The sequence below is a fragment of the Sebastes fasciatus genome, chromosome 15, assembly GCF_043250625.1.
Source record: "Sebastes fasciatus isolate fSebFas1 chromosome 15, fSebFas1.pri, whole genome shotgun sequence".
NCBI lineage: Eukaryota > Metazoa > Chordata > Actinopteri > Perciformes > Sebastidae > Sebastes > Sebastes fasciatus.
Window position 1 is genome coordinate 15,002,130 of NC_133809.1, and position 25,675 is coordinate 15,027,804.

The following is a 25,675-nucleotide window of genomic DNA, read 5'->3' on the forward strand; positions in this document are numbered from 1 at the left end:
GGCGACAATTGATGATTCATAATGTACAGTTTTAGCCTGGTGATAGCGCCAGCTATTGTGGCGGGGTTGGCATTAGTATTACAGTATCTCCCAATGAGGTGTCCCCGCCTGACAGCAATCTTTCCAAGTGTTCTTTCGCTGAGGATGGGAGAATCACCAGTTTATAAATATGGATACAGAGAAGTACATATTCTATAATTCAGATATGTGACAAATTGCACTTTTAAGTCCTCATTCAGTCATACATGCACAATATTTAAGGGATCCTCTTTGAAAGGAAGGGAGGATCCAGCCATGGCGGGAACCAGCGAGGAATAATGGCGCCTTGTTGCGTTCACTTACTTGACTCCCTCATTTTGTACGCCGCAGCTTTTACACTGAACCGAGAACAATCCCGCTAACAAAGTTGTCTGCCTCTCCAGTCATGTGAGCAGCACCTGTCGTGTCAGGGAGTGGAGGCAGAGGCGGCGCTGGGGATCCATGGAGGGGACGCTATCCATCAGTGGTTCCATTTGATATTTAATTTAGACTTTTATGAGCCTTAGAGGATGGGCCATGTCATTTTTCTCTCCCAGGCTCTCTCTCTATAGGGATTGAGGATAAATTCCTTCCATCCGTGAGGCAGCCTAACCAAGGCTCCCTCAGATTTATAACTGTATGTGATAGCGGTGATGCTGCTGGCGGACGGTGACTGGCCCACATACAGGACATGGGTCTCTGTCCGGGTCATACCTGCTCTATACTTGCCAAACTTGTTTAAAAGTAAAAAGACGCACTGATTCATCGTAGTAGTCGCCATAAAAGGTGACAGTGGACATTATTACATTGGCATTACATTAGTAAGAAAGAACTGTTATGATGATGTCATATCTGGCGTCACATTTAAAAGCATGCGGAACAAAATCAATTAATTTAGCATTAATCAACAGAGTGTGATATTATGCATACATGTTTTTTATTTCTGTGAGTTATGGATGGAGTAAAATACGCGATATTCTGAGAGGGTAATTTCAAGGAGCAGCGACGAGTTTTATAAACTAATCCTCTCCTAATGGTCTGTTTTAACGTAATTTATGGCTTCATTCATTACCCCTTTTGTATCAGTAATTATTTCTAAAATACCAAAGAGCCATCTTTTCTTTCCCGGTTCTTCTCAGGCTCTGATTTATCGCCCCGGCTCTGGCCTGATGCTGTCTTCCCAAGGTGTGACATTTCAAAATATTTATAGCTCTGGCACATTAAAGGCCTTCCTTTTGAAGGTGACCGACCGCTCTTCCACACCAGTGTAATTAATGGAATCTCAGCTTGTTCGCCTTGTGTTATTTATCCACTGCATTCTGCTGAAACACTATGGAAAACAGCAAGGTGTTGGCTTAGCTACCTCAGCTCATAAACAGGCGTTTTATACCCTCCGGTAGCAGGATGCATTGCACCAGGGGCGACAGGGAGACCATTCCACGTCAAAGCCCCAAAAGTTTAATATTTTATTGATTAGATCTAAACCTTCTGTCCAGAGTGGCAATTAAAATTCAATTAAACTGACTGAAAGCATCATATTAAACTTCATCTCTTTATGAGCTCCGAGATAATGCTGGAGGACAAGACTTGAATATAATCACACCCTTTTTAGATTATATTATCCTGTTCATTCACTATAAAAGTGACACTTTTAGGTATACTTTCAATATTTCTTATCTATAACATTCTAATGAACAGATTTTATAGCCATTTAAATCAACTATTATTGGGCATTGTAATAAAGAGAGATGGTTACTTTTTGTTCCGCACTCCACATTAAAAAAGAATTAGTTGCACCAAAAATTTTTCACACAGGTAAATGAAATGTCAACCAACCAGTAAAATATAAACAAATTGATTTAGCATACTTATTAAAACCTCCATAATGCTCACTAACATTATGCACAATGGTGATAAAATATTCTAGTATCCCAGTGTTGGATAGCTAATAAGGCCGCCTCAAACTTTTGTTTTATTGAAATGCATCTTCAACAAGAAACTAAGAGCTAATGGCTCTGTGAGGCTTTAGTTAGGCACAGTGGTGAATGCTAACGTGCACACTAAGACAACTAACATGCTGATGTTTAGCAGTTATAATGCTTACTATGCTCACCATCAGCATGTTAGCACGTTAACATTGCCAATAAGCTTAAAACACAAAGTAGGCTACAGCTGAGTCTGGTGGGAATGTTGTTGTTATTATTGTTGTTTGCAGAACCAAAGTATTGGACAAAATATTAAATTCTGACCTCATGGTGGCACTAGACAAAAAGTCAGAGGAACGCGAAAGTTATTACAATTTATCCTTAGGGGGGCATGAATGTCTGCACCAAATGTCATGGCAATCCATCTAATAGTTGTTGAGAAATTTCACTCTCAACCAATAATGCTAACCTAATGGTGGTGCTAGAGGAAAAGTCAGGAGATCAACAAAGTCATGAGGCTTCGTTCTCTGGGAACCGTGAATGTCTGTAGATAATTTTTTGGCAATGCATCCGGTAGATGCATGCGGCAACCTCCGAGGTCTGAGAAGTGAAGTCAATGCAGAAGTGCCTTAAACTTGCATTCTTTCTAATAGCCAGCAGGGGGCGACTCCTCTAGTTGCAAAAAGAAGTCTGATTGTATAGAAGTCTATGAGAAAATGACCCTATACTTCTCACTTGATTTATAACCTCAGTAAACATTGTAAACATTAGTTTATGGTCTCAATCGCTAGTTTCAAGGCTTCCTCAATACAGCATGATGTTCATTTAGTAAATTATGATCCCATTTAAAGTCAAATAGACCATAAAGCAGGATATGCTTTAGGGTGTGGCTACCTTGTGATTGACAGGTTGCTAACATGCTGTTGTCCAGTCTGGGAGTTGTCTGCATTTTCGTCTTACAACTTTAACGCTTTCACAGTGTGTTTTCAGTTCATAAAAGTTACATTTTGGTCACCTAAATACGTCTTATTCAGCATTCGGTTGTACTTAGCTCCACCCTCTCGTGTCACTTCTGCTTGCAAAAAAACAAGCTGGCGACGGCCAAAAACCAAGGTGGCGACTGCCAAGACTCGGCTGAACTCGAGGCTTCAAAACCATAGTCCACAAACCAATGGGTGACGTCACGGTGACTACGTCCTCTTCTTATTTACAGTCTATGGGTAGATGTTGAGATTTTTCACAGAATAAGTGAACGCTTGGTGGCGCTTCTCTGGGCATCATGGATATCCATGACAATCCATGCAACAGTGTTCGAAATATTTCACTAAAAAACATAAATATCAACCTTATAGTGGCACTAAAAGAAAAGTAAAAGGATCACCAAAGTCGGTAGAGTTGATTCTCTGAGGAATGTGTGTGTGTGTAGAAAATTTCATAGCAATCCATCCAATGGTTGCTGTGATATTTTAGTCAGGACCAAAGTGCTGCCATCCCAAGAACCATGAAGCTAGCATGGTTAAAAATGTGGCCAATTCTAACAAAAACATTTACATGTATGTTCTATTTATTGATCAGAAATAGTGTCAGGACTCATGTTGTAACCCCTTATCCTTACGGGCTCATCAAAGGTCAAAGGTCAGCGCTAAGCCACAGCAAGGCCATTGATCCCGCAGCATCCAGCGCAGTAAGCAGGCTATTTAGATGTACACAGAGAGCAGTGTGGGAGACCGGGAGAGGTTGTTATTACTGAGTGCCTCTCTGTTTCCCCAAGACTGTTTGCTCTGTGTGATTATTCTCTCCAGCTCCCCGAGCATCCCGGCTCCTGCCTCTGTGATAAAGATATTCATTTACCTGATATGAAAATCTTGTTCATGCCGATCCCAAATGACTCCAGATAGAAGAGGGAGAAAGCGGGGAGGCGAGAGACGACAACGACGAAGGAGGAGAGTGGCTGGAAATGAATGACATGAAATATTAATACGATCTGAGCCAATGTGACACTTAAAGTTTGCACGATAACAAAATAAGGCTTTGTACCAAACGTGGGTCCGGGGATATTTTTTTTTTATTGATTTGTGGAGAAACTATTACCAAGACATACAAGTCAGTTGAAGTGGAGAGCATAAACTTTACAATAGTCTGATAGTGATTCTGGGAAATGAATGACTGAACGGAGGCTGTGCATGACCGACTGTGTGTGTGCACAAGCTTATATTGTAGATGTGAAAGTGTGTATGCTTTTTTTTTAGTCAAGGAGTATCCCACAGTACACATCCTCCCCTCTGCTAATGATGAGATTCATTTTAACTGCCTCTGAATGAGGAGGCTTTGCGCTGGCATCCATCCACTAACTCTTCCACCGATATGACGTACAGAGATGGATATTATGGGGTGGGAAAAAAAAAACTAAATGTGTCCTCTCAAATGCATCCTCATGGTTAAAGGGGTAAAATGAGATGCAGGGATACGATAGTCACTCCCCCTCATCACGTAGCCAGCCCATCTCCTCTTCCTTTATTTTGTTTGAGTATATGGCTCACTCATCTCAGGTTTTATTGTCTCTATCTCGGGGAGTGCTGCTTTTCCCCCATAACACGGTCACCATGCGCGGCACATCAGGCAAGTTCTTGATTCTGTACTCGGTAATTTAAAGCCTTTATGGAATTGCAATTTCAGGGCTCAGTGCTTGTTTTTCTAAAATGTACTCAAGGAATTAGCTACTCCAGCCACAAATCAGTTGAATTTATGCACAGTTGTAATACACTTTATGGGCTCATGGTACATTGCTTCAAAAACAGCAGATGTGAAATTATGATAAATATAATGAGGGTTTTTTTTCCTCCTCGCTCTCCTCTTTCTGTCCCTCACTCTCTCTCTCTCTCTCTCTCTCTTGACTGCGAGAGAGAAGGATGTGAAGCGTGTTTACTTACCCCATACAATACATTTAATGTCTTAGTAAGGGCCGCCAACAAAACCTGATTAATGTCCTCATCTCTTTTATTAAAGATAAGAGTGGCACTGCAGTCAGGAGATAGAGAGAGTGCCATAAATCTCGGGCAAAATGAGCAGTCAAATAATCACTCATCAGAAATGAAATCTACATACATTAACACCCGCAGACATTCTGCGGTGAATATAAACACAGGGCTACGGGGCGATGAAGCCGGCTCCGTTTATCCACACATCGGTGGTTAGGGGGAGGTAAAGGTGTCTGGAGAGGGTAAGCTCTCAGCTGGTGATGATGTTTAAAGGGGGTCCTGTCCTGCTAAGCTACCGTCCACCAGACTAACCATGTGTCCAGGGAAGCAGACGCACCGTCATTAGGGCAATGGATGAGTTGGATGGCGGAGGCAATTAAGCATCACCCTGAATAGGACATAATGTTGATCCATCCCTACGATTAATCAAGGCAATGCATTAGACAGTGATGGGTGACCCTGCGCCTTTGTGACAAAATGATTCTTCATCCCCGTGTTTGGGGATTGGGCTCCTGAGGTCCCTAATGCGCCTTAGAGGCGCCCCAATGAAACCCCGTCATTTATTCTGTTTCTGTCCCTGACAGCTATCAACCTGTCTTCTGCCAGCCAAGGAACATTATCTGAACTCCCAAGGCGGTTAGCGACAGCGACTTATGAGTGGTGGTAGCAGACAGGCAGATATGTAAAGCAACGATAATGCTACCTTGCTTTTGTACTATCGCGATCAGCAACCCAGGTACACTCAGTTAGCAGTTTTTTATTTCTATATATTCCTATGTGGATTTTTTGGCTGATAGGTTGAATACTGTAAACGAACAGAAAAAGGGATGGGTATACCCCATATACCTGCGTATACCCTCCTCTACACCATGACACCTATAGCTAAAAGTAATGTAGTCTAATGCTGCATTCACTTGGAATCAGGCAGACGGACATCATCTTCTGGACGGCATGGGAAAAACCAGACTAAACAGTCCGAAGGAATGGCAGGACGGCAAAATGAACAATGCACGACAATGCTATGGTGATGGAATAGAATATATTAAAGGCAGGGTTGACGATGTTATCCAGTATACACTATTTGTTATATTGGTTGAAATGGTCGTTACACCCCCACAGTGATCCATTACATATGAGCTCTGAAAAAGGACCGGAAAAGAGCCGTCATCTGTAGCTGCTGTAATTCTGTAAAAACGTCTACCAATCACTGCCTCGCGGTCCGCTTGGAAAGAACCAATCAGAGGCCTCCCTGCCTCCCTGCTCGTACTCTACCCTTGGCGTGCACCAGCCTGAACTCAAAGCGCGTCGCCCCCGCAAGATTACTGGAGAATGGAAGAGAAAACTCAGCCCTGCAGTAGCACTGCCGCGGTTACTTGTCATGAGGTAGCGTTGTTGAGTTGAGGTCCTCTCTCCGCTCTGTGTCTGTGATGTAGTTAGGAAGGGTTGGGTTTAGACGGAGCTCCTGAGGCGATGCTACTTTCAAATTATGCTAGCTTTCCAACATCGTCGACCCTATCTTTAATTAAAACATTATTGTATCTACTATTTTATGTGATTATTCTAGTAATGCATGTAGCTATAAAATGCAGCTTTCTCTTAATATTGTATTGCAAACTTTCTCTGGTGTGAGGGAGCTATGTAACATCCAGTTATAAATTCCATCGCAGAGGACGGCAAAACGTTTAAATAATAACGGCAATGACGTTGCCGGTATTCTCTGCCGGCCTCACCTAATTTTACCGTCCTGCTCTCGTCCACTAACATGATATCCAGTTTGCCGTCTACCGTCTACTTCAATGTGAATGCAGCATAATACAACAGTCCTGCAATAAATCTTACCTTCACAGTTTTTGTTTTAGAGAGGTGTTGAGTCAACAGTGTGGTTATTTTAGAGGATGTGGTTTGCGCTGTTGAATTATATTGCATTATACAAAGAGGTCATAATAATATAAACGTCTGTCAGTATAACACAATACAGTTTAACAGCACCACAAACTGCAGCCTCCAAAATGACCAAACGGTTGAATCAGCACTTCTCTAAAATAGTTTCAATCAAAACTAAACATTAAAACGTTCGTGAAGGTCGGATTTATTAAAGCATCACTGCATTACTTTTAGCTAGGTGTACCTAATCAACTAGTAACTGAGTGTATGTTGGGGATGTCACGATTTAGTAGGCGATACCAATACCAGTGAAATTCCACGATTCTCTATACCATTTTGATACCACGGTAAAAACAAAAGTAAAACAATAAAAACAATAAATCACACGTACTTCATCATCCACTCCTTTTATTACTGTTTCATACTGGTTTTTGTACGGAAGTTAAACAGGTCATAATTTCCTCTTTATTATCCATTTCAGATTGTTGGGAAAACTTCTCCTGTAAACTGTATTTAATCAAGTTTCTCACCAAAAACTACATTTTACAAGATTACATTTGAACTCATCGTGATAACTTTGGAATATACCTTCGAGCAATACAAATTTTGACTGAACGCATCATAATGTAAATGAATGGCACTTCCCGTTAACGTTAGCTGTTAGCTCCGTGCAGGACTGTGCTTCTTACCGGCTGCTAAAAGCTAATGTTAACTAGCTTTTGTCGACGTATCGGTTGACGGGACGCCGTTGGTTTCCAGCACTTACGGTACCTGCGGTAGAAAAATAATTTTGGCATCAATTTGGTACTGAAGTATCTGTTCTCGGGACATCCTGTATGTAATTATGTTTCTATATGTACCATAGACACAACCAAAAAAATGCATGTAGATGCATACAAGCATTCTATGCACACATGCCGTATACATGTGCAAGTAGTCATCTATGCACACATGCATGAAGCCACATATAAACATACTATTATGCATACACCACAAATAGAGCCACATGTGCTTTTTTTCCCCATCTCACTCACATCAGAGGCCTCCCTGTGACAGATGTCATATGCTGTGATTAAAAACTTGTGGGAAATTAAAAACAAATGCACAATGCACTATGGCTGCTCTTTGTTTTGGTGTCAATCATATCTCGATAATCAAAAATTATTATTTTTTCCCTCCGCTCATTCGCCGCTGCTGTGGCATCTGGCGGGGACAGGCTGACGAAGTGTCTTTACAGCGGAAATTACAAGAAATGGATTTTCCATGCTTGATAAGAGTGTCAAATGACTTCATATAGAGTTGTGCAAAGTACTGCGGCTCCACTCAAAATATTGACAGGGATGCGTAGCAACGTCAGTGGTCTCGCTGTGATAATGACTCACTTGCAAGCTGATACTGTACATGTGCCTCATAGACACGATGCCAAAGCACATTCATGGCTGTTAATCTTTCAGAATCTAAATAAAATCTAAACTGTTTAACTTTAAAGTTCTCCTTTTAAAAAAAGATTAGATAGGTAGAGAATATGATCTTTCATCATTTACTGTGATTTAGGATTATGTTACCCCCATTATTTCTAATCACAATGTCATTTTATACATTATTTAAATGTATAAGATGTCCAGTTGTTCTGCTCTGCAGTTTTCTGTATAGCCTCCCTCTGTCCATATGGTTGCCTATTCACCTGTATTGCTGGATCATGAGGATGTCATTACCTCCATCATTGAGCCCAAGCATCTAAGAGCCTGTTAACCTGGAACAGGCCTTCGCGGTGCAGCCCTGTGCTGATGGTACAATATGCTCCTTGTTATTCTAGGATCATTGACGCTAAAGCCCTGGCAATCAAGTCAGTTTTGTCGAAGCTCATTGGCTCAGTGGGGTCTCGTCTCATCTGCGAGCTTGGAATGAGGAAAGGAGTGTTCGGGTTAGTTGGGTCGTTAGGTAGAAATTCTTTGATAATGGTGCATGTTACATTAGAGCCTTACAAACCAAGGATAAGGCTTTCAGAGTCGGTGTAATGTAATTTACAGAATGGTTATGGTAGATAAGAAATCCTCTTGAGGTGTGAAGTATGGAGATGAATAGTTCCTTATTAATCTGGACTCATCATATGCTACACGGCCAAGGCACACCAGTTACAACATGAATAGATTCATACAAATCCAAGACACTTTTATTGCAGATGATATATTATAGCTAAATGTACCAAAATGTAGTAGAGCAGTGTGATTGTTTCGGTTATCATCTTACTTGTTTAAAACAATTGTCCAAACAGCAGCTAATTTCATGTAGCATTAATAAGACATTCAGTAGTTGTGAGCAATCTCTCAGCGTTAACAGGAGCCCGATGAAATGTACACCCATGATGAAATGGAAACAGCTCAACAGCTGAGGCCGGAGGTACCAGATATCCCTCCATATGAAACAATGTGTGGTGGAAGGAACACTTATTCATTGGTCCCCTGTGAGACCGACATCTCACATGAAACTTTTGTTGCACAGCTTGGTGCAACCAAAGTTGCACTGTCACAGTCCAGGCTGTCCTCATACACTGTTCATAGCTATACCTACGAAATCAATTCTTATGTAATCCACATAATTGTAGACTAAGAAGTATAAAGAGTGACAAACGCTGCATAGGACGGAGGTCAGGCTGGATAGTTGGGTCAAAAAACACTGAATATTCGCCGAAGTTTTGTTGCCTAAACCTAACCAAGTTGTTTCCTGTGAAGACTGAAGTTTATTTTGAAAAGACTGGTGCGGAAATTGACAGGTGCGTCACATGTTGCTGGACAATTCGTAGGAAAAGCACAAAAAATAAGGAATAACTTGGTAAGATATTATATGAACTGTTGTATGAGGTTACATTGCACAGTCAGAGGTGCGAATGAGAGTGGCAGCGAATTTAAAACACTTTGTTGTCGACTTTGTGAACAAAGGTTCAATCAAACCTGATCCAGAATCCACAAGTAAATTGATTTAAGATACATAAGATAGATCATTTTTCTCAACCGTTAGCGGCAAGATAATGGAATGTTGAGCTCTATGGTTGGATGTTTCTTGCCAAAATGCTCTTTGGGAGTCGTAGTTAACTTCTCACCTTTTGCTTTTATGTACTAGGGCTGCAACTAACAATTATTTTTGTTGTCGATTAATCTGTTGATTATTTTCTCGATTAATCAATGAGTTGATTAGTCTATAAAATGTCAGAAAATGGTGTAAAAGGCAATCAGTGTTTCCCAATGCCTCAAATGTCTTGTTTTGTCCACAACTCAAAGATATTCAGTTTACTGTCATAGAGCAGTAAAGAAACCAGAAAATATTTACATTTAAGAAGCTGGAATCAGAGAAGTTTGCCTTTTTTTCTTAAAAAAAAGGACTCAAACCGATTAACACACAGTAGTTGTTGATTCATTTAATAATTGACAACTAATCGATTAATCGGCTCTATTATGTACACAGAACAATCACCTATATTGTCTATGGAGAAAATGATTTTTAAAATGAAATGTATTGAATAAATAGAATTTTATTAAACTTCGTAGGGCTGCCCCTTCTTAGTCGATTAGTCGAGTAATCGGTCGTTTTGGTCTTAGTCGATAAGATTTCTTTGTCGATTTGTCATTTTTATGCTTTTTTCATGCTGTTTCACTTATTTCTAAGAGACTCATGAGCACATCTCTGGTAAACACAAGATTTAAAGTGGTGCTTTTGTGTGATTCTTTGTGGAGACTCAGTTTTACAGATCAATCGATTAGTCGACAAAATCGTGCGAGTGTAAGTCAACTAAGAATTTCTTTGGTCGAGGACAGCCCTAAAACTTCAAGTATTGAATTATTCCCAAATATGAACTTTAACTGGAAAATTGAATTTCTATTTTTAAAAAAATTTCAGTCCTGATAGCGATAACTGGGCTTTTGGAATCGGCCGATACTGAGTACCGATCCGATACCAGTGTTCTCACTGTGTGGAAGTGACTGGGATCAACAACATCAGGCTTGACTTAAACATTGCTTCCCTAACTTTGTAAATCAAAATGTAACAAATAAATACGTAGATTTAAATTTAATGTTATTTATAATTAAAATAATATATCATACACCAGCAACTTGGTAAAAAACCTTAAAAATTAACAGGAATTACAATTCAAGTGTAAATCTTTTTAATGCAGCAACAAATTGGTCAAAACTTACACAGGTATTAAGATTCCAGTATATAATGTATATAGTACACAAACTATAGACTTGAATTGAATAGATCGGCCCCATTGTCACCGATACCTGATCCAGCTATATGAGTCAGTATTGGCCCGATATCCGATACGGTATCGGTATTGGTGCATCCCTAAAAAATATAATTTACTACTACTTAAAACTGCTTTGGATGTAGTTGTGATTACGTTTGAATGTTTGGTGTAACAGTAAAATCGCATAAACTTTGTGAAACCTCCACAATCAGGCTGCAGGTTCAGTAGTTTCATCAGCAACTTCTACGCGCTGGCATATCACAACTTTAAGGAATGTAAAGTAAGGATAAAATGTTACCGCTATGTTCGTGCTCGCTGTTGAGTTGTGCCGAAATCCTCAGCAGCATCTCCAGTTTATCCCTGTCCCTGTGGGATGTCAGCCTCCCAGAGGAAGAGGGGGCCATCTCTGAGGAGGTGGCGTCACACAGCTGCCATAGCCCGGCAAAGCTCCTCGAGGAAAGACATGTTGTCAGTGCGCATTAATCATCGGGCCCACCATCGGAAACAGATTCCCCTCATAAGCAATTTCACTCATTAGAGTTACGGTGCTGATTTGCTGATTGGAGTTACGCTGAGGCTACTAACACTGAGAGGGAAAGAGAGGAGAGGAGGGGAGGAAGGGGGGAGAGAGAGAGAGAGGGGGTCTGACACATTTACAGTGATGTGAAAGCTGAGATGTTGATTAATGTGCATTGTTCCTGTCACATAAACTGAATAAATAAATATCAAACAAAAGCAGAGGGAGAGACTCATTTACAAACCAGGAAATGAAAGTTCCATTTAGTTAGGGAGTAAGACGGACCAGGATGACAGTCTGTAGACGCGACTGTAAACAAGAAATCACCACAGTGTAAGTCAAGGCCTCGTGCCACGAAGCAGCACCTGGCGTGGCTGTTTGAAGCATTCCTTAAACGGACTCGGTTCAATTCTTGTGGCATAGACAAAACATGAAGAGGAGAGCCCCGCTTGCCCCGCTTGCCCTGCCAGCTCCTCTGAAGTCCGCCACTCTGATAATAAGTGGCCTTCCTGGTTAGCATGACATCTCGCAATCAGCTCTTGAAAGCCCTCGGGCTGTGATTGGTTTCAAAACAATCTCGCAGCTCACAATCCAAGCAGGGCATTAAATAAATACTTTTTTACAGTATCTTACATGCTGCATGGTGATAAACAGAATATTCCACAGCATCCCCCCGTTTAGCTTCACATTTAGCATAGGGCTGTTTATATTGATCTTCACATCCCATCCACAAACACCCTTGTTTACATAAATAAACAATATTCTGTTTGCTGCCATGGAAACAGAGTTTACACAGGCCGCACAAAAATCACCATTTAATGGAGTAAGATGTTTACATGCCTGAGAATGCTGGCTAATAATGGCATATCTCAGCTGTCATACTCTGGTTGCTCATAACTGGGATGTGTGTTTACCCAGGCTACTGGGAGCGGTGTTTACGAGCTACAACTCTTAAACGCAACACTTGTGTGCACACCAAGTAATTTCAGGATATTAATGCGAACGGGGCTCCTGTGATAATCCTCCGGCGGTAACAGATATGAATTTTTAAAAAGTTGTTGATCATTATTTCGTATTATATTTCAATTTATTTTTACGCTTTCTGACACGGAATCCAAAGCAGTTATGTTCCTGCAGTAGCAGAACTTTGCGAACAGACTGAATCCATTGTTTAACAGTGCCAACTTTGCGCCGTGTTTTGGTTTGATCCTATCCGTTACATCCTCTCAGTCGTGACCACCCCCCCCGCCCCCAACTGCACCAGTCATTAGATCATTACTCCGCTTTAGGGAGCAGCAAACATCCGAGGCCGTCTGAACTTTTCCTGTGGAGTGGAGCCAACAACCGCATGACTTAATAAATGGTGACAAACATCAGCCGGCGCTCGCATTACATACTAACAGAGACATGGAGCAAGTTCAACCTAACAAATGGTCACTACAGGTTCTGTGTGTTTATATATACGTCTGTATACTCTCCTCCTCTGTCATGCCAGCATCATTTCTTCCCTTTGATCATTTTCAAATGATCCTTGGCATGTGATTCTTCTCTGACTACCTTCAGATACACAGCGTGTGCTAATTAGACAGCTTTTTTTTTTCTTCTGTCAGGTGAGCGATGGCCACCGATACACCCCTCTGTCATTTTCCTTCAAGAGAAAATGCACTCGTGCAGGAATCCCTCTGTCTGCTTCCCTCAGCTCCTTTTTTCCCCGTGCTTTTGCAGATTTCCTCCGTCCGCCCGGGCAGCCCGGGAGAAGTCGTTTTACAGTTCAATCAGGAATTCTAATAAACTGACCTGTGCTTTAATGACTAATTCATTGTCTCCTTTACTACCTTCATGGGTATAAAGCGGATTAATGACTTGAGCAAGGTTAAAAACAGTACCACTGTGCTTTTCCTTCATCCATTATCAATCATCCTTTAGATTCTTGGGAGAGCAACGGAAATTGAAGGAAAATTAGTAATCCTTTTGATGGATGATACTAGCATAGGTAGGAGTGTATGCGTAAGATATAAGTGTGGCTATAGCATTAAATGGAAATTGCCTGATAAGTAGCATCGCGCGAGGCGCTCGCGTTTCAAGACGTGCCACATATATGGAACAAACTGTAATGCTGTATGACAGGGGAATTATCGTTCGACGACAACAAAGCCGCCACAGTTTTAGACATGGAAAAGAAGTCATATTTTTGATTATCCTCTCAACAGTGGACTCATAAATACCGGTTATCAAAATGGCCCAGAGACATAATCCAATATATTGCACAGTTTACAGTGTGTTTACTACAAAGCTGTTAGGACAAAAAACTCCCGAGGAAAAAGCAAAAACTCCACAGCAGTTTAGAGAATAGAGGTTGAGAATTTCTCGTGAGTTGTTAAACTTCTTTGACAGTTTCTTTACTTTTTCCTCACACTGTACTTCTTTTTTTTCAGAAATCCCATGGAAGAGGAGAGGAGAGGAGTAAAAAAAACCAAAGGGGAGGCGAAGGGGAACGACGAGGAAGAGGGAAGAGCGGTAAGGCTGCCTCTCTCTTTGTTTACCATTCCATATTCCCATCATACGTACGTACGTACGCCTCTGCTGCATCTCTGGGCTCTTCCCATTCTTGGCCCAGTCATTTCTGACAATGTTAATGATTTAGTGGAGAGCCCTCCACAACCGATGATTTGTGACATGTAGGAAGGCTGGAAACGGGGGAGGACGAGGCAGGTTTCTGTGGGGAGTGTTTGGGATCCAGGGATGCCTTGAAGATAGTGATTCATTATATTTAAGACAAGTGTGACATCCTACTTCAAGGAAGCAGCACACATATGTATGGAGGGGGAGATTTTTTTTTTTCGGGTGGCCAAAGTGGGGAGGGGTAGGTAAGTACAAAGGAATGCCGCAGTGTTTTTTGAGATGACATAGGAATAGGAGGCAGGCATATGGAGACGGCAGACTGGAAAATAATGGGTAATGGAGGAATTTAGCCCGGGGCTATATGCCTGCTTTGCCTACTTCTGTATAACTAGTATATTTATAATTCAAATACATACCTTTAATAATTAACAACCAGTGAATATTAAAGGGGAATGCAGGATATCTTTTCTACAGATGGAGTCAGGTGAAAAATAGTATTACATTTCAGATTTGACAACAACGCAGAACAAAGGATCGAAGAGCGAAAACAAAAAAAAAGTTGGCTGCCGTTTTTATCTCGGCCTCATGCGGTAAACAAAAAGCACTCTTGTATTAGTGTGACATTTGTTTTTCTCACATGATGGCGTCTTTGCAATAAAAAAGAATCTCTTCAATGTGACTGGATTTTAAAAGCTGGTTTAATATTTGTGTACTTAAATTAAAAGACATTCAATCACCGCCTGCTTGTTACAGTAGGCTTATTGTTCGTTGGTTTCTGTTTGGGTGAATCATTCTGTAAGTCAGTCGAGGGCAACTCCCTGGAAACTTAAGTATGTCGTTACACAAGCAAACATCTCACTGATTTTCTCTCATTCGGTATTCGATTGTTGTCTGGAGTCATAGATGACACCCTTTTGTCTGGCCCAAATGTGACATACACATGACATGGAGTATGACATCTGTGTGACTGAGTGATAGTGATCAACTGTCATTAAACACACCCTGATGTAATTTCAGACACATTTTAAGGCCGCGGAGATTAAAAATAAGAATTGTGTTATACCAGATGCATTGAAGCTCGGTGCATTTCTGCACAGTTCGCCTTTTAAACTAAAATATCCCAAAGGACAGTGTGTTTTGTCGTCTGTACACAAGTGGCACAGAAAAGCTCTCGTAGACTGTGTCAGCCCATGTTATGCAAACACCAGAGTTCAACAAAAACCAACACATTTGCATATTCTGGATCTGAAAATGTGTTCCGCTTTTGTGCAAGGCCTCATTTCTATCCCTGCGCTTTGATGTAGCTCATACATATTGACGACCCGCCGAAGAAAACCAACCATGTTAACTAAAGCATGAGCTCAATTTGTGCATCCCCTTTAAAAAAAAAAAGAAAAAGTGGTGCATTAGTTTGTCCCATTTATATTTCCAGGGTTAATTAGCAAGTGAGAGATTGGACAATTAGTTCATCCATGCTAATTGATTATAATATTACAACTGGGTGATGATAGGATGAACGTAGACTCCTCGTTGCATATTCCTCCAAGGGATTCCATAATATATACAATGCTTCTGTGTAATGAGAGTTTTAAAAGACCAAATCAGCTGGGGGAAATTGTTAATTCAATTCCACTCAGATGATGCTGAGTTTTTCAGTGTGCAAATGAATTGGATTGGATTGCGGGGATCTTACGGAGTGGCGGTGTCCTTTTTGATTTTCGCTCACGTCAACGCAGATGACGGGAGATCACTGGTTCGTTTCTGTCACAGGCACAATAGGATGTGAACTCTCAAAGACCTGATGGTATCTAGGTCATTTTCTTCTTCTGCTTATAATTGAAAAGCCCGTTCCCCTTTCATATCGGCAACTTTCAGAGATGCATGCCGCTTCGGAGGGAGAGATATAGGGGGGAAATGGACATGTATGTGTTTTTTTTCTCTCCAGCACAACACTGTCAGTGTCCATATTAAAGCACAAGTATAGAATCACACTCCCCTTATCTAACTTTCCAGTCATACAGTATAGGACCACCTCTCTCCTCTGTTGTCAGATGTGTGAAGCTCAGGTATGGACCTCCAACCACCTCTCGCTGGTGGCCCCACTCCAGCTCCATCACGCTGTGACAATCTGTCATGAGGCGCAGCTGCGGGAGTGAGTGCCGATGCAGTTCACCTGGAAAGTTATACGCAGGAAGTGCTCCAACTCCCACTTAAAATATGACAAATGAAAGGAAATTTTAAAAGTTACGGCACTATTTTTTGATATAGCAGAAAAAAAAATACTTTAAATGACAAACATATTTATTTACAGCCCCTGCTGTTGAACTTACTTTTAGCTCAGATGTTAATTATGCATGTTCTCGCACATTGCTCATGCTCTATTTAAGAATTATTGCTCTTTATTTCTTAAAAAGTCATCACTCTCGAGCACTTCCCTTCTTTTTCCAGCCTCGCAACGAAAAACCATTTTGTGAAAAATGTCCGCAGCAAATAAAAAACAAGATTCATGTGTTAAATGCCGAAGTATCACACTTCTTTACTGTGCTTAATAATTAATAGCCCATCCCATCGCCCTATGAATATTTACATGCAAAGTGTCCCTGGGAGCCTTCCATATGCCAGAGGGAGGGAAGTCTGTGTGTTTATAGCATTAAACACTCAAACATCGTCACCGAACCCTATTTCGCCTCCAACCACGAAAAGCAGTCACTAAAGCATTGCGAGCATTTTATTTGTTGTCGCACAATGTAACCTATTCAACTTCCATTTAGACGTGGCAAGTCAAATTACAGGTACTCTCTCTGTGCTCGGCTGAAATCCCAGGACGCCGCTTGTCTAGTTCGGAACGTGAAGGGAGCAGAAATGAGGTTTGGTACATAGGGGTTGTTTCCAGAGCGATGACATTGCTCATTGAGATCACCTTCCACTTACTGTGTCAAAGTGTCAAAGGTCTTGTTGTCAGCCCGGCTCGAATCAAGGCTTCGGAAGAAGAAATTACATTAGATTATGTCGTAATAGCAGTGGGAGAAAAAGGGGGTGCACGCTGGTTTTAGAAAGTTCATTTGAGCAACTTTGAGCAAGAGGAAAATAAAACACAAACTCTGCAAATTATGAATGATCGCTGCGGTTATCTGAGCTAATTACACTGAGGACTTTGGACTTTTACAATGCCAGACATTAACACGCTATTCAATTCTGATCTTCGCAACCAGCGTCTCTTTTTTCTGATCCAAAAATATAGAATAAATGCTGCAACAGAAGTTTGGAAACATCGCATGACTGCTCTGCTCGTGACAGCTTCAGAGAGCACGATCCAACCTCTGACGTTCCAGAGCGACTCCCATCAGGAAGGTCCAGGAATACAGCAAAATCCCTCTTGTTAAAGTCACAACCGCGGCCGCTATAAAAGACACCACGAGTTAATAACGGACAAGTAGGATATGTTATACAAAATAAATGCGCTGTTACTAGTGAACCTGGGCATGTTTGGCTCTGTTGCTTCCATTGGTGATATTTATCTAGGAAAGGGAAGGCTGAGTGTTGTTGTTGCCTCCCTGCAGGTCCCCGAGCTCTCAGATCTCCTCGCCGTCTCCTGTGTGGATAAGTAGTGGCTGCAAAGGCAACGCCGCTCTTTGATATTTCACTCCTCATTTGAATCAGTGGTCGCTTTATTTGACAATGCCAGGTAATTACCTGGGTACCTTGCTTGATCATGTGAACTCCTGCAGAACCAGAGTGGAGGGAGGGAGAGAGAGAGAGAGAGAGCTGGGCTGTGGGTATCAGGTAGAGGAGATGGAAATGGGAACACGTAAACAGGGAAAAAAAAGAAAGAAGAAGCAGGGGGATGAAAACAAAACAAACACAAACTAACAAACCATCTGCATTTTGTTTACCCGCATTGTTTTCTGCGAGGATTTCAAACAAGCGGAGTCATGAGTAAAGGCTGTGTTGTGTTAAGCAAGTCGTGTGTGTGTGTTTTGAAACGTTCAGCTGGGACTGTCCCACGCTGTGAAGGGAGGTCAGACATGGACGGGTTACTGCATAAATGCATTAACAGGAGAGGAGATGCACTAAGTGCAAGTTTATTATAACTCAAATGAATAGTTTTTGTCTCCTGGGTTCAGTCATTTGATTAGCTTATCGTCTCTGCGGTGTGTGTGTGTGTGTGTGTGTGTGAGAAGTGATTCAATGAAACCTTTTACTCATAAGCTTGTGTGTGTGTTTCACGTCTGCACACATTTAGAAAAAGGAAAGAAGAAAAAAAAACAAGTGCAAACTGAAATATAGTTTAAAATGTTTTAATGCCATTACATGGAAGCATCAGGGAATTACAAAATTTACAATTTTCAGAGAAACATAATTTGTTACATGTACATGATACAGGCTTAAAATATAGTATGAACTTTATGTTTAAACAAAGATTGAACTGTCTTTTGTTTACAAATTAATAAGAAAACACTCAATCAGGGTTCTGTATTTCAAAATAGCTGGATATGGAAGCTTGTCAATGATGTTTATTGAATAGGAGAGCAGTGTTTACTCTGTTGTGTGACTAGAATATCAAAATCCGTCACTCCATGTGAATGCAGCTGCGTTCAGGCTGACTGACTGAGCTCTCCTTGGAGGAAACCAGTAGACAACTATAAGGCTTCGGCCCTGAAGTTGAACTGAAACAACCGTGGCAGCATTTCTTAAAAGAAAATACAATATATATATATATATATATCTCCTGTACTGAAATATGAAATAATTTTAGAATTGAAAGCTTTATCTGTAAAAGCATTTTTTAAGTCACAAAAATAAGTTAAGACTAAGCAGCTCCCTATTATAAAGGACATTCATTAAGGCTATAAATAAAGGAGAATGGCGGAAGTCACAGAAGACAAGCTAAATATATCCCAACTTTGTCACAAATGTCACCTTTTTAATTAATGATATGAATAAAGCAGTGTCCATTCCTGTAGATACTTTTTGCCTGGTATCTTCGGCTGTGACTTGGGATAAGATATGCAAATCTACTTCCCATACAGCCTCTTTGAATGTGTCTCTGACACTCCTGAGTTTGAACGCTGCATGCATTATTCCCTATCTGGACAAGTTTGCAGGCACTACACTTTTATTATTCACTTTCTAATCATATTGGAAAGCATGCAAACATTTCCCCCGCTTCCGCTCAGGACAAACAACACAAGAGTGGGATTTGTATTCATTTCAAAGTGCAGAGAAGGGGAATTAAGACAATTTAATAAAGGCTTAAAGGCGCATTGGGTTGTCTCTGCAGCGCCTAAAGCCATATTTCCTCTGATCAGCGGAGGAGGGCGACTTTATTGGACATGTTTCTATTTCCAAATCCTGCATAACAGGCACCGATGCATGTATTTGCTCTAATGTAGATAAGGGAGAGAGGGTTTGATATGTAATAAAAGGTGGGTCCTGCGCTGCCTGTTTAAGCCCCTTTAAGCCTGATAAATGATGAGCGACAGAGGCACAGCGAGAGGGTCACCGCTATTAACTCCTCGGTTTCCTCGGCCTCCACTTAAACTTCTCTCAATTACATGTGGTAATGTGGCTGGATACGGGCCTTATAGGCTTCGACCTGCAAAATCTAACTGGAATAAAAAAAAAGAAATATACGCAAAGTGTATATATATATATATATGGTGTCCCTAAAGCCACGCGTAAAAGGGGAGAACGCAGGGATTATGGTGTGTGGCGTTACTAACATGCACACCAGGTATTCTGGGACAAACAGCCAAAGCAAGCTCATTAAATCAGCATTTGGTGTGTCCGCACAGGCGTTAACGACGGGCTCTAATCTCGGCGGTGACCTGCTCCAACTGTGTCACACAGCCGAGCAGAGCTGCAGAGAGAAGCTGCAGAGAGAGGCTACAGACATGGCACAGAAACAGAGCTGCTGCTGCTGCTTCCACAAGAGCAGCTTTATTTTTTTTACATGCAAAAAAAAAATGTACTCATCTTTGACATTCGTTTGGGAAAAAAAACGCAGTTTGATTTTAAGAATTTTATCGACATAAAGAAGAATTTTATTTTTCACTTTTTTTTAATAGCCTATTTTATTCTAATAATCATTACTGCGACGCCCTGTTTTCCAAATCACAATATGAATTATTTTATTATATATTTTTTTAGGCTTAGCTTAAATTATGATTTAACTTCTTACTTCTTTATTCTAACGTGTAATAACGCGCAGATAATAAAAGTCCAGATTATATAAATATTAAAATAATCATGAAGTGTGTTTTTTTTTGGGAGTTAGATATATAAGGCTGCATATTATATAAATATCGAACTAATTTGGATTTATAATGAAGGCCGACTTGCATTAAAAAAATAATAAAAATGAAATCACATAAATTCACAAATTCAAAATAATTATTGTAATTAAAGACAAACTACGACTAATAAAGGGCCACATTTTTCTAGTCCATCAGCTGTCAAGGATGTAAACAGTTAAACGGAATTTATTTACGAGGAAATAAATTAAAGAATTATAAGAAATAAGTGCATGGGAAACAATCGATTTGGACACTAAATAATATAAAAATCTGCATTTTATAATATTCATATTTTTAGATTTGTATGTTGTCAGAAATTAATAATAATTTGATTGCAATCTCTTTGATTTTAATTTTAAAAAGCGATTTTGTGAATAGATTTCGTTTAAAATTTGAGTCAATATTTTTTTATTTTATTTTATGGGCCTCGTCTCATTTTGTTGGAGAGCTCTGGAGCTCGGCCTCCTGCAGCGGCCGCCGGGTGTCGCTAGAGGGCCGCATAATGTCTGGAGAGTCTATGAAGGGAAAAGCCACAGTTACAGTTGGTGTTGGCCTCCTCTCTCTCTCTCTCTCTCTCTCTCTCTCCCTCTCTCCCTCTCCCTCTCTCCCTCTCTCTCTCTCTCTCTCTCTCTCTCCCCTCCTCCCTTTACTAACCCTTTGACACCAGACTCTGAGAATCGGTGGAGGGGAAAATGAGGCTTTGGAGCTGAAGAATTTACAGTTAGTCGCGAAACTTTTACAAGTATTTGAGTTGCTCACTCCACTTTCTGAAACCCTATAGTCACATTTCACTCCGGAGGGGGTCAAAGAGAGTTCATACATTCAGATGGCTGAGGTAATGCTTTCTAAGAGAGAGAGGGGAAAAAAACACTGGGGGAGCCAAATTATTATAAACAAATCATAAATAAAATAATCTGCAAACATGTTCGCAGAAGAAGAGGAAAAATCAAATGCAGTTTGTGGATTAAACGCACCTTCTTTACAGTTGGAACAAGCTGCATTATATTTAGTGCATCAACTTTTAAGTTAAATTATACATCAGCAGCTGCATTTTCATCTTAAAACATGCTGCAAAAAAAAAAAAAGAAGAAGAAATGGCCATGGCTGTAAGTTTTTTTTTACTTCCAGAGCCTCTCCAGTAGTCAGTCTATGATCCAGTCTTATCTCAGCGCCTCTATACATTAGCTCTGCTCATTTACATAATCTCAAATACTGAAGAAGAGGGCCAAAGAAGAACAAAGTTACAAACAAGATTAAGGGGTGATTTTATTTGTTCCTGCTGCTTGAGAGGCCAATTGTTTTCTCCAGGAGTGTTTAAGGTCACTAAGAGGATTTGAAGCTCGCTTCATATCAGTGATCTTTTTGAGGGAATTAAAATCAACAATGCTTTTTTTTTTCTCTCTCTCCATATTTAGCAACAGGCTTGTGTGCGTATGTGTGTGAACAACCCGAGCCCTGCAGGGTTAGCAGAGGGAGGAGAAGGGATTGTAAGTCCTGCAAAGAGTAAACAGAGAGAGGAGTGGAAGTTCAGTTGCTGGTGCAGGTCGGACGCATGCAGGAGGTCCTGTTGCACCTTTAGGATGTGACATAGTAGTGGATCTTTAGCCTGGTGATTGTCCCAGTAGTGTTTTCCTTGAAATGGATCCTCTATACCCCCCTTCTATAATGAATCCAAACGCAGCTGGCCACGTCCCACACTGGACACCGAGAGCTTTAACCCTAAACTGACCTCAATTTGACACCACCAGATGAAATTTTAACCGCCTGTTAATGCCATCCACTGATTTTTTTTTTTTTTTTTTTTTTTTAAGTAAGAGTTGTGTGCGCACCTGAAAAAGGGCCACTCTCCTTAAAAACGCGTAATTGCGCGCGTCCTCATCTGGAATCATCTGGCTTGTAAAAAAAAGCGCTCAGGTTCTATTCTAAGCAGAGGGGAGTTTAAAGTTGGCAACAGGTTCTTGTTTATGAGGTGAAAATTAATTTTAATTACCTATTGAGTGAGCGATGATTAAAATAAAATTAGAAAATTAAACACCGACTTGTGTTAATGTCGCATCCAAAAGCTGTTATTAAGCGAAATTAACCCATTTTCAGCAGCCCTAAATGTTGTTAATGGCGGTGTGTTTATTGGCTTTCCATTAATTACTCAAATAAATTGTTCACAAAAAGGAAAGGAGTTTTTAAAAAAATGTCCACGTCGTTATAGGAGTGGAAGTTTTATAGGAAAAGGATGTGTTATAGTGTGTAAGCCGTGCATTGGACACGCATAATTAGCCTCTGCCTATTTTCACACGCTCTTCGGGTGTTTACATCACTCTCCTCGGGGGCAAATCACATATTTCCCACAATAAAAATCTGGAAGTATGTATATTTAAAAAATCTCCGCAGCGTTTAGCTTTTTTAGGATCGCAGATTAAACATATGAGAATATATTATTTATTTTATTATAGTAGTCCAGCCTGGAAACTTTCCCCTTTACGCACCATGAAAAAGACGCGCGTTCCCAAAACAAAGCGGTATAGATACAGTATATAAGGTTTGAGCTTACTTACCATGGTTGTCCAAAAGGGAGGTGGAGGATGAAAAAAAAAAAAAAAAAAGTCAAGCGTTATAGTGCACAAATCAATGTTGAACGATAGTATTTAAGCTTATGAAAATATCAGTCTTCAAATAGCAGGAGTCTGGTTGTGTTTACAGAGTGTATAAAGAGAGAGAGAGAGAGACTTGGAGACGGTGAGTGTCTTGGCTCTCTGCTCTGTGCGCACCGCTCTGCAGCTCCTTCTCTGGGTATTGCATGTTGAAATGTCCACACAGCCGTTTGTCAAACCCTGCAGTCCTACACTTCACACACACCCCCCCTTTATGCCAACAAACATAACTGTTGTCACGGTTTCATTTATTGAATCGTTTTGCTCTAAAAAATGCCATTTCTGTAATCGACCTCAAGTTTGCTATTTTGTTTGTTGGTGAGAGTTTATTGACCATCTCCCTGCATGAGCGTGTGTCTACCTTAATCCTTAAACCTGTGAATAATTAATTTCCACCATCAAAAAAAAATGTCATAAATGGGAGCCTTTTTTTATGTGAGAACCTATCAATACAGCCATGATGCCATATTAGCATTGATGCAGCTAGATATTAAAGGGGATAGATGGCCTGTGCGTAAAAGTGCCCAAGCTCCAAAAAAAAAAGGGTTTCACTTGCGAATCGATGGCCAGAGCTCTTTTGCTCCTCCTCTTAAACTTCAATCTCCTCACATGATTGATGATCTCTGGGAGCTTTGATAATTGACTACTCTGAGGTAAAAAGGCACGGATTTCTATCAAAGAGAGGGGATTGGACGAAAAAAGAAACATACAAAATTACTTTCTCCATGCATGCACAAAAGGTTTTTTTTTTTTCTCTCCTTCTTGGAAAAGTTCATTCTGGGTTTAGAGGGGTGTCGTTTTAATTTGAAAAAGAGCAGAGCAATAATTAGCTGCAAGATTAGGAAGTATTACTGAGATATTACGCACAGCTTATAACCACAAAAACAGATAACAAAGTCATGTATGAAACTCATTCATAAGAAAATGCTTTACATTTAGTTCAACTTATATCAGGATGGATGAAAAAGGTCCAAATCTTGGTTTAATGTTAACCCTATTACGTACATCTTATAACCACAAAACAGATAACAAAGTCATGCTCATAAACTCATTCATAAGAAAATGCTTTACATTTAGTCTAATTTATATCAGGATGGATGAAAAAGTTCAAATCGTGGGTTTACTAGCTGCTGAACCATAATCATGGCACCTGCACTTTATGATCCATTTATTTGTCTACATTTTGATTTGAATGTTTTTATGTTTGCTTTTAATGTTTGCTTTTACTGCCAAGAGCTGCTAAACTGTTTTTCGTTGTTTTCAATGACAATGACAATAAAGTATATATTCTATTCTATTAATGTTTGCATTTTGTACCGTGCGTAAAAGTGTGCGTAAATCTGCTTTAAAATCAACTTGCATACTTTAAATCCTGCTTCATACTTGAATTCAGTCAGTGTATGTGTGTGATTTGAGCTGCAGCGCTGCTAAACCTTCCACCTTCCTCATTCAGCCTCTTCTCTGCCTTTTTTCTTTAGGACTCTTCTTGCAAAAAAAAAGGAATTGGAGTTTGGAGCTGTGTTGGTGTTGGTTTGTCTTTTTACCCCAAAAGTGTGTGGAGTTGAAGCCGTCCCTGCATGCGCCTCCTCGCATATACTCTGCATATCACAAGATTTGGTCTCTCCTCTCCTCTCTCTTTTTCTGGAGCTGCTGTAGGACTGGCTATGGCCACCGCTACTTCCGGGATCCGTCATTTCATTCGCCCACCGCTCAGCAGCGCTGCGAACTGACTCTGTTTCTATAAGCGAGCTAGCAGCCAACCTGCCAACACTCGCTGACACTCACTCATCTCAGTCTCCAGCCAGATACACCAAATACCTACCGGAGGAGAGATCTGAATCGCAATCTCTTAATTTCTACTGCTTTTTTCTTCTTCTTTTTTTTTACTACAGTGATAATAAAACAAGATAGCGATCTGGAGGCATTTTTAAAGGAGACGCAGGACTTGTGCTTGGGATGAAAACGGACTAAAAAAAAAAAAGATTCGTCCTTCTTCTTCTTCTTCTCTGAACATCATCACCAACCGTCATTCATTCATTACCTTGACAACCTCTGGCTCTTGATTGACAGCTGGAGTGGCAAAAAGCCATGAGACACGACAGTTTAGTTACATGCAGGTTGTTGTTGATGGGCCGATTGTTGTAGTAAACCTTCTTCACTTTGGCGCATTTTTTTTTTGCTGCTTTTTTTTTGTTGCATTGCACGAGGAAAAAAGAAGAAGGGGAGAAAACAAGAAAAAAATTTCAAAAAAAACTACCCCTCCGATGCCACAACTGAACCACACTGGCGAATAGGAGAAGAAGTCGCAAAGTTGGTTTGCAGAAAAAAGGGATCTTGCGAGCTCTAAATCACTTTTCTAAACGGGACTTGGGATATTAAATATACGACAGATTCAGGAGTTTATTGGAGCGCAGCCTGATGGCGCAAAGGGTAGGTTTTTAAATCTCCTCATGTTCAAATCCACTGTTAGGAAGGCACTTGTATCGATATTACCTCTTGTCTGGCTAGTATTCATATCAAAGCAGCTATATTTGACTTTTT

General features: G+C 40.5%; 1 protein-coding gene across 6 annotated transcripts in view; it reads left to right on the top strand.

The window, feature by feature from the left end:
* The window catches only part of meis2a (Meis homeobox 2a), a 202,635-nt gene that overhangs the window by 94,340 nt on the left and 82,620 nt on the right, over positions 1-25,675 (top strand). For 2 of the 6 annotated variants that reach the window (XM_074660039.1, XM_074660041.1), the window contains exon 1: positions 24,622-25,564. In XM_074660039.1, the coding sequence (XP_074516140.1) occupies positions 25,553-25,564 (12 nt within the window). In that variant the 5' untranslated portion in view covers positions 24,622-25,552. Of the gene's footprint in view, positions 1-14,003; positions 14,086-24,607; positions 25,565-25,675 lie in introns of those variants that run through there. The other 4 variants (XM_074660036.1, XM_074660034.1, XM_074660035.1 and 1 more) reach the window with 4 other exon arrangements.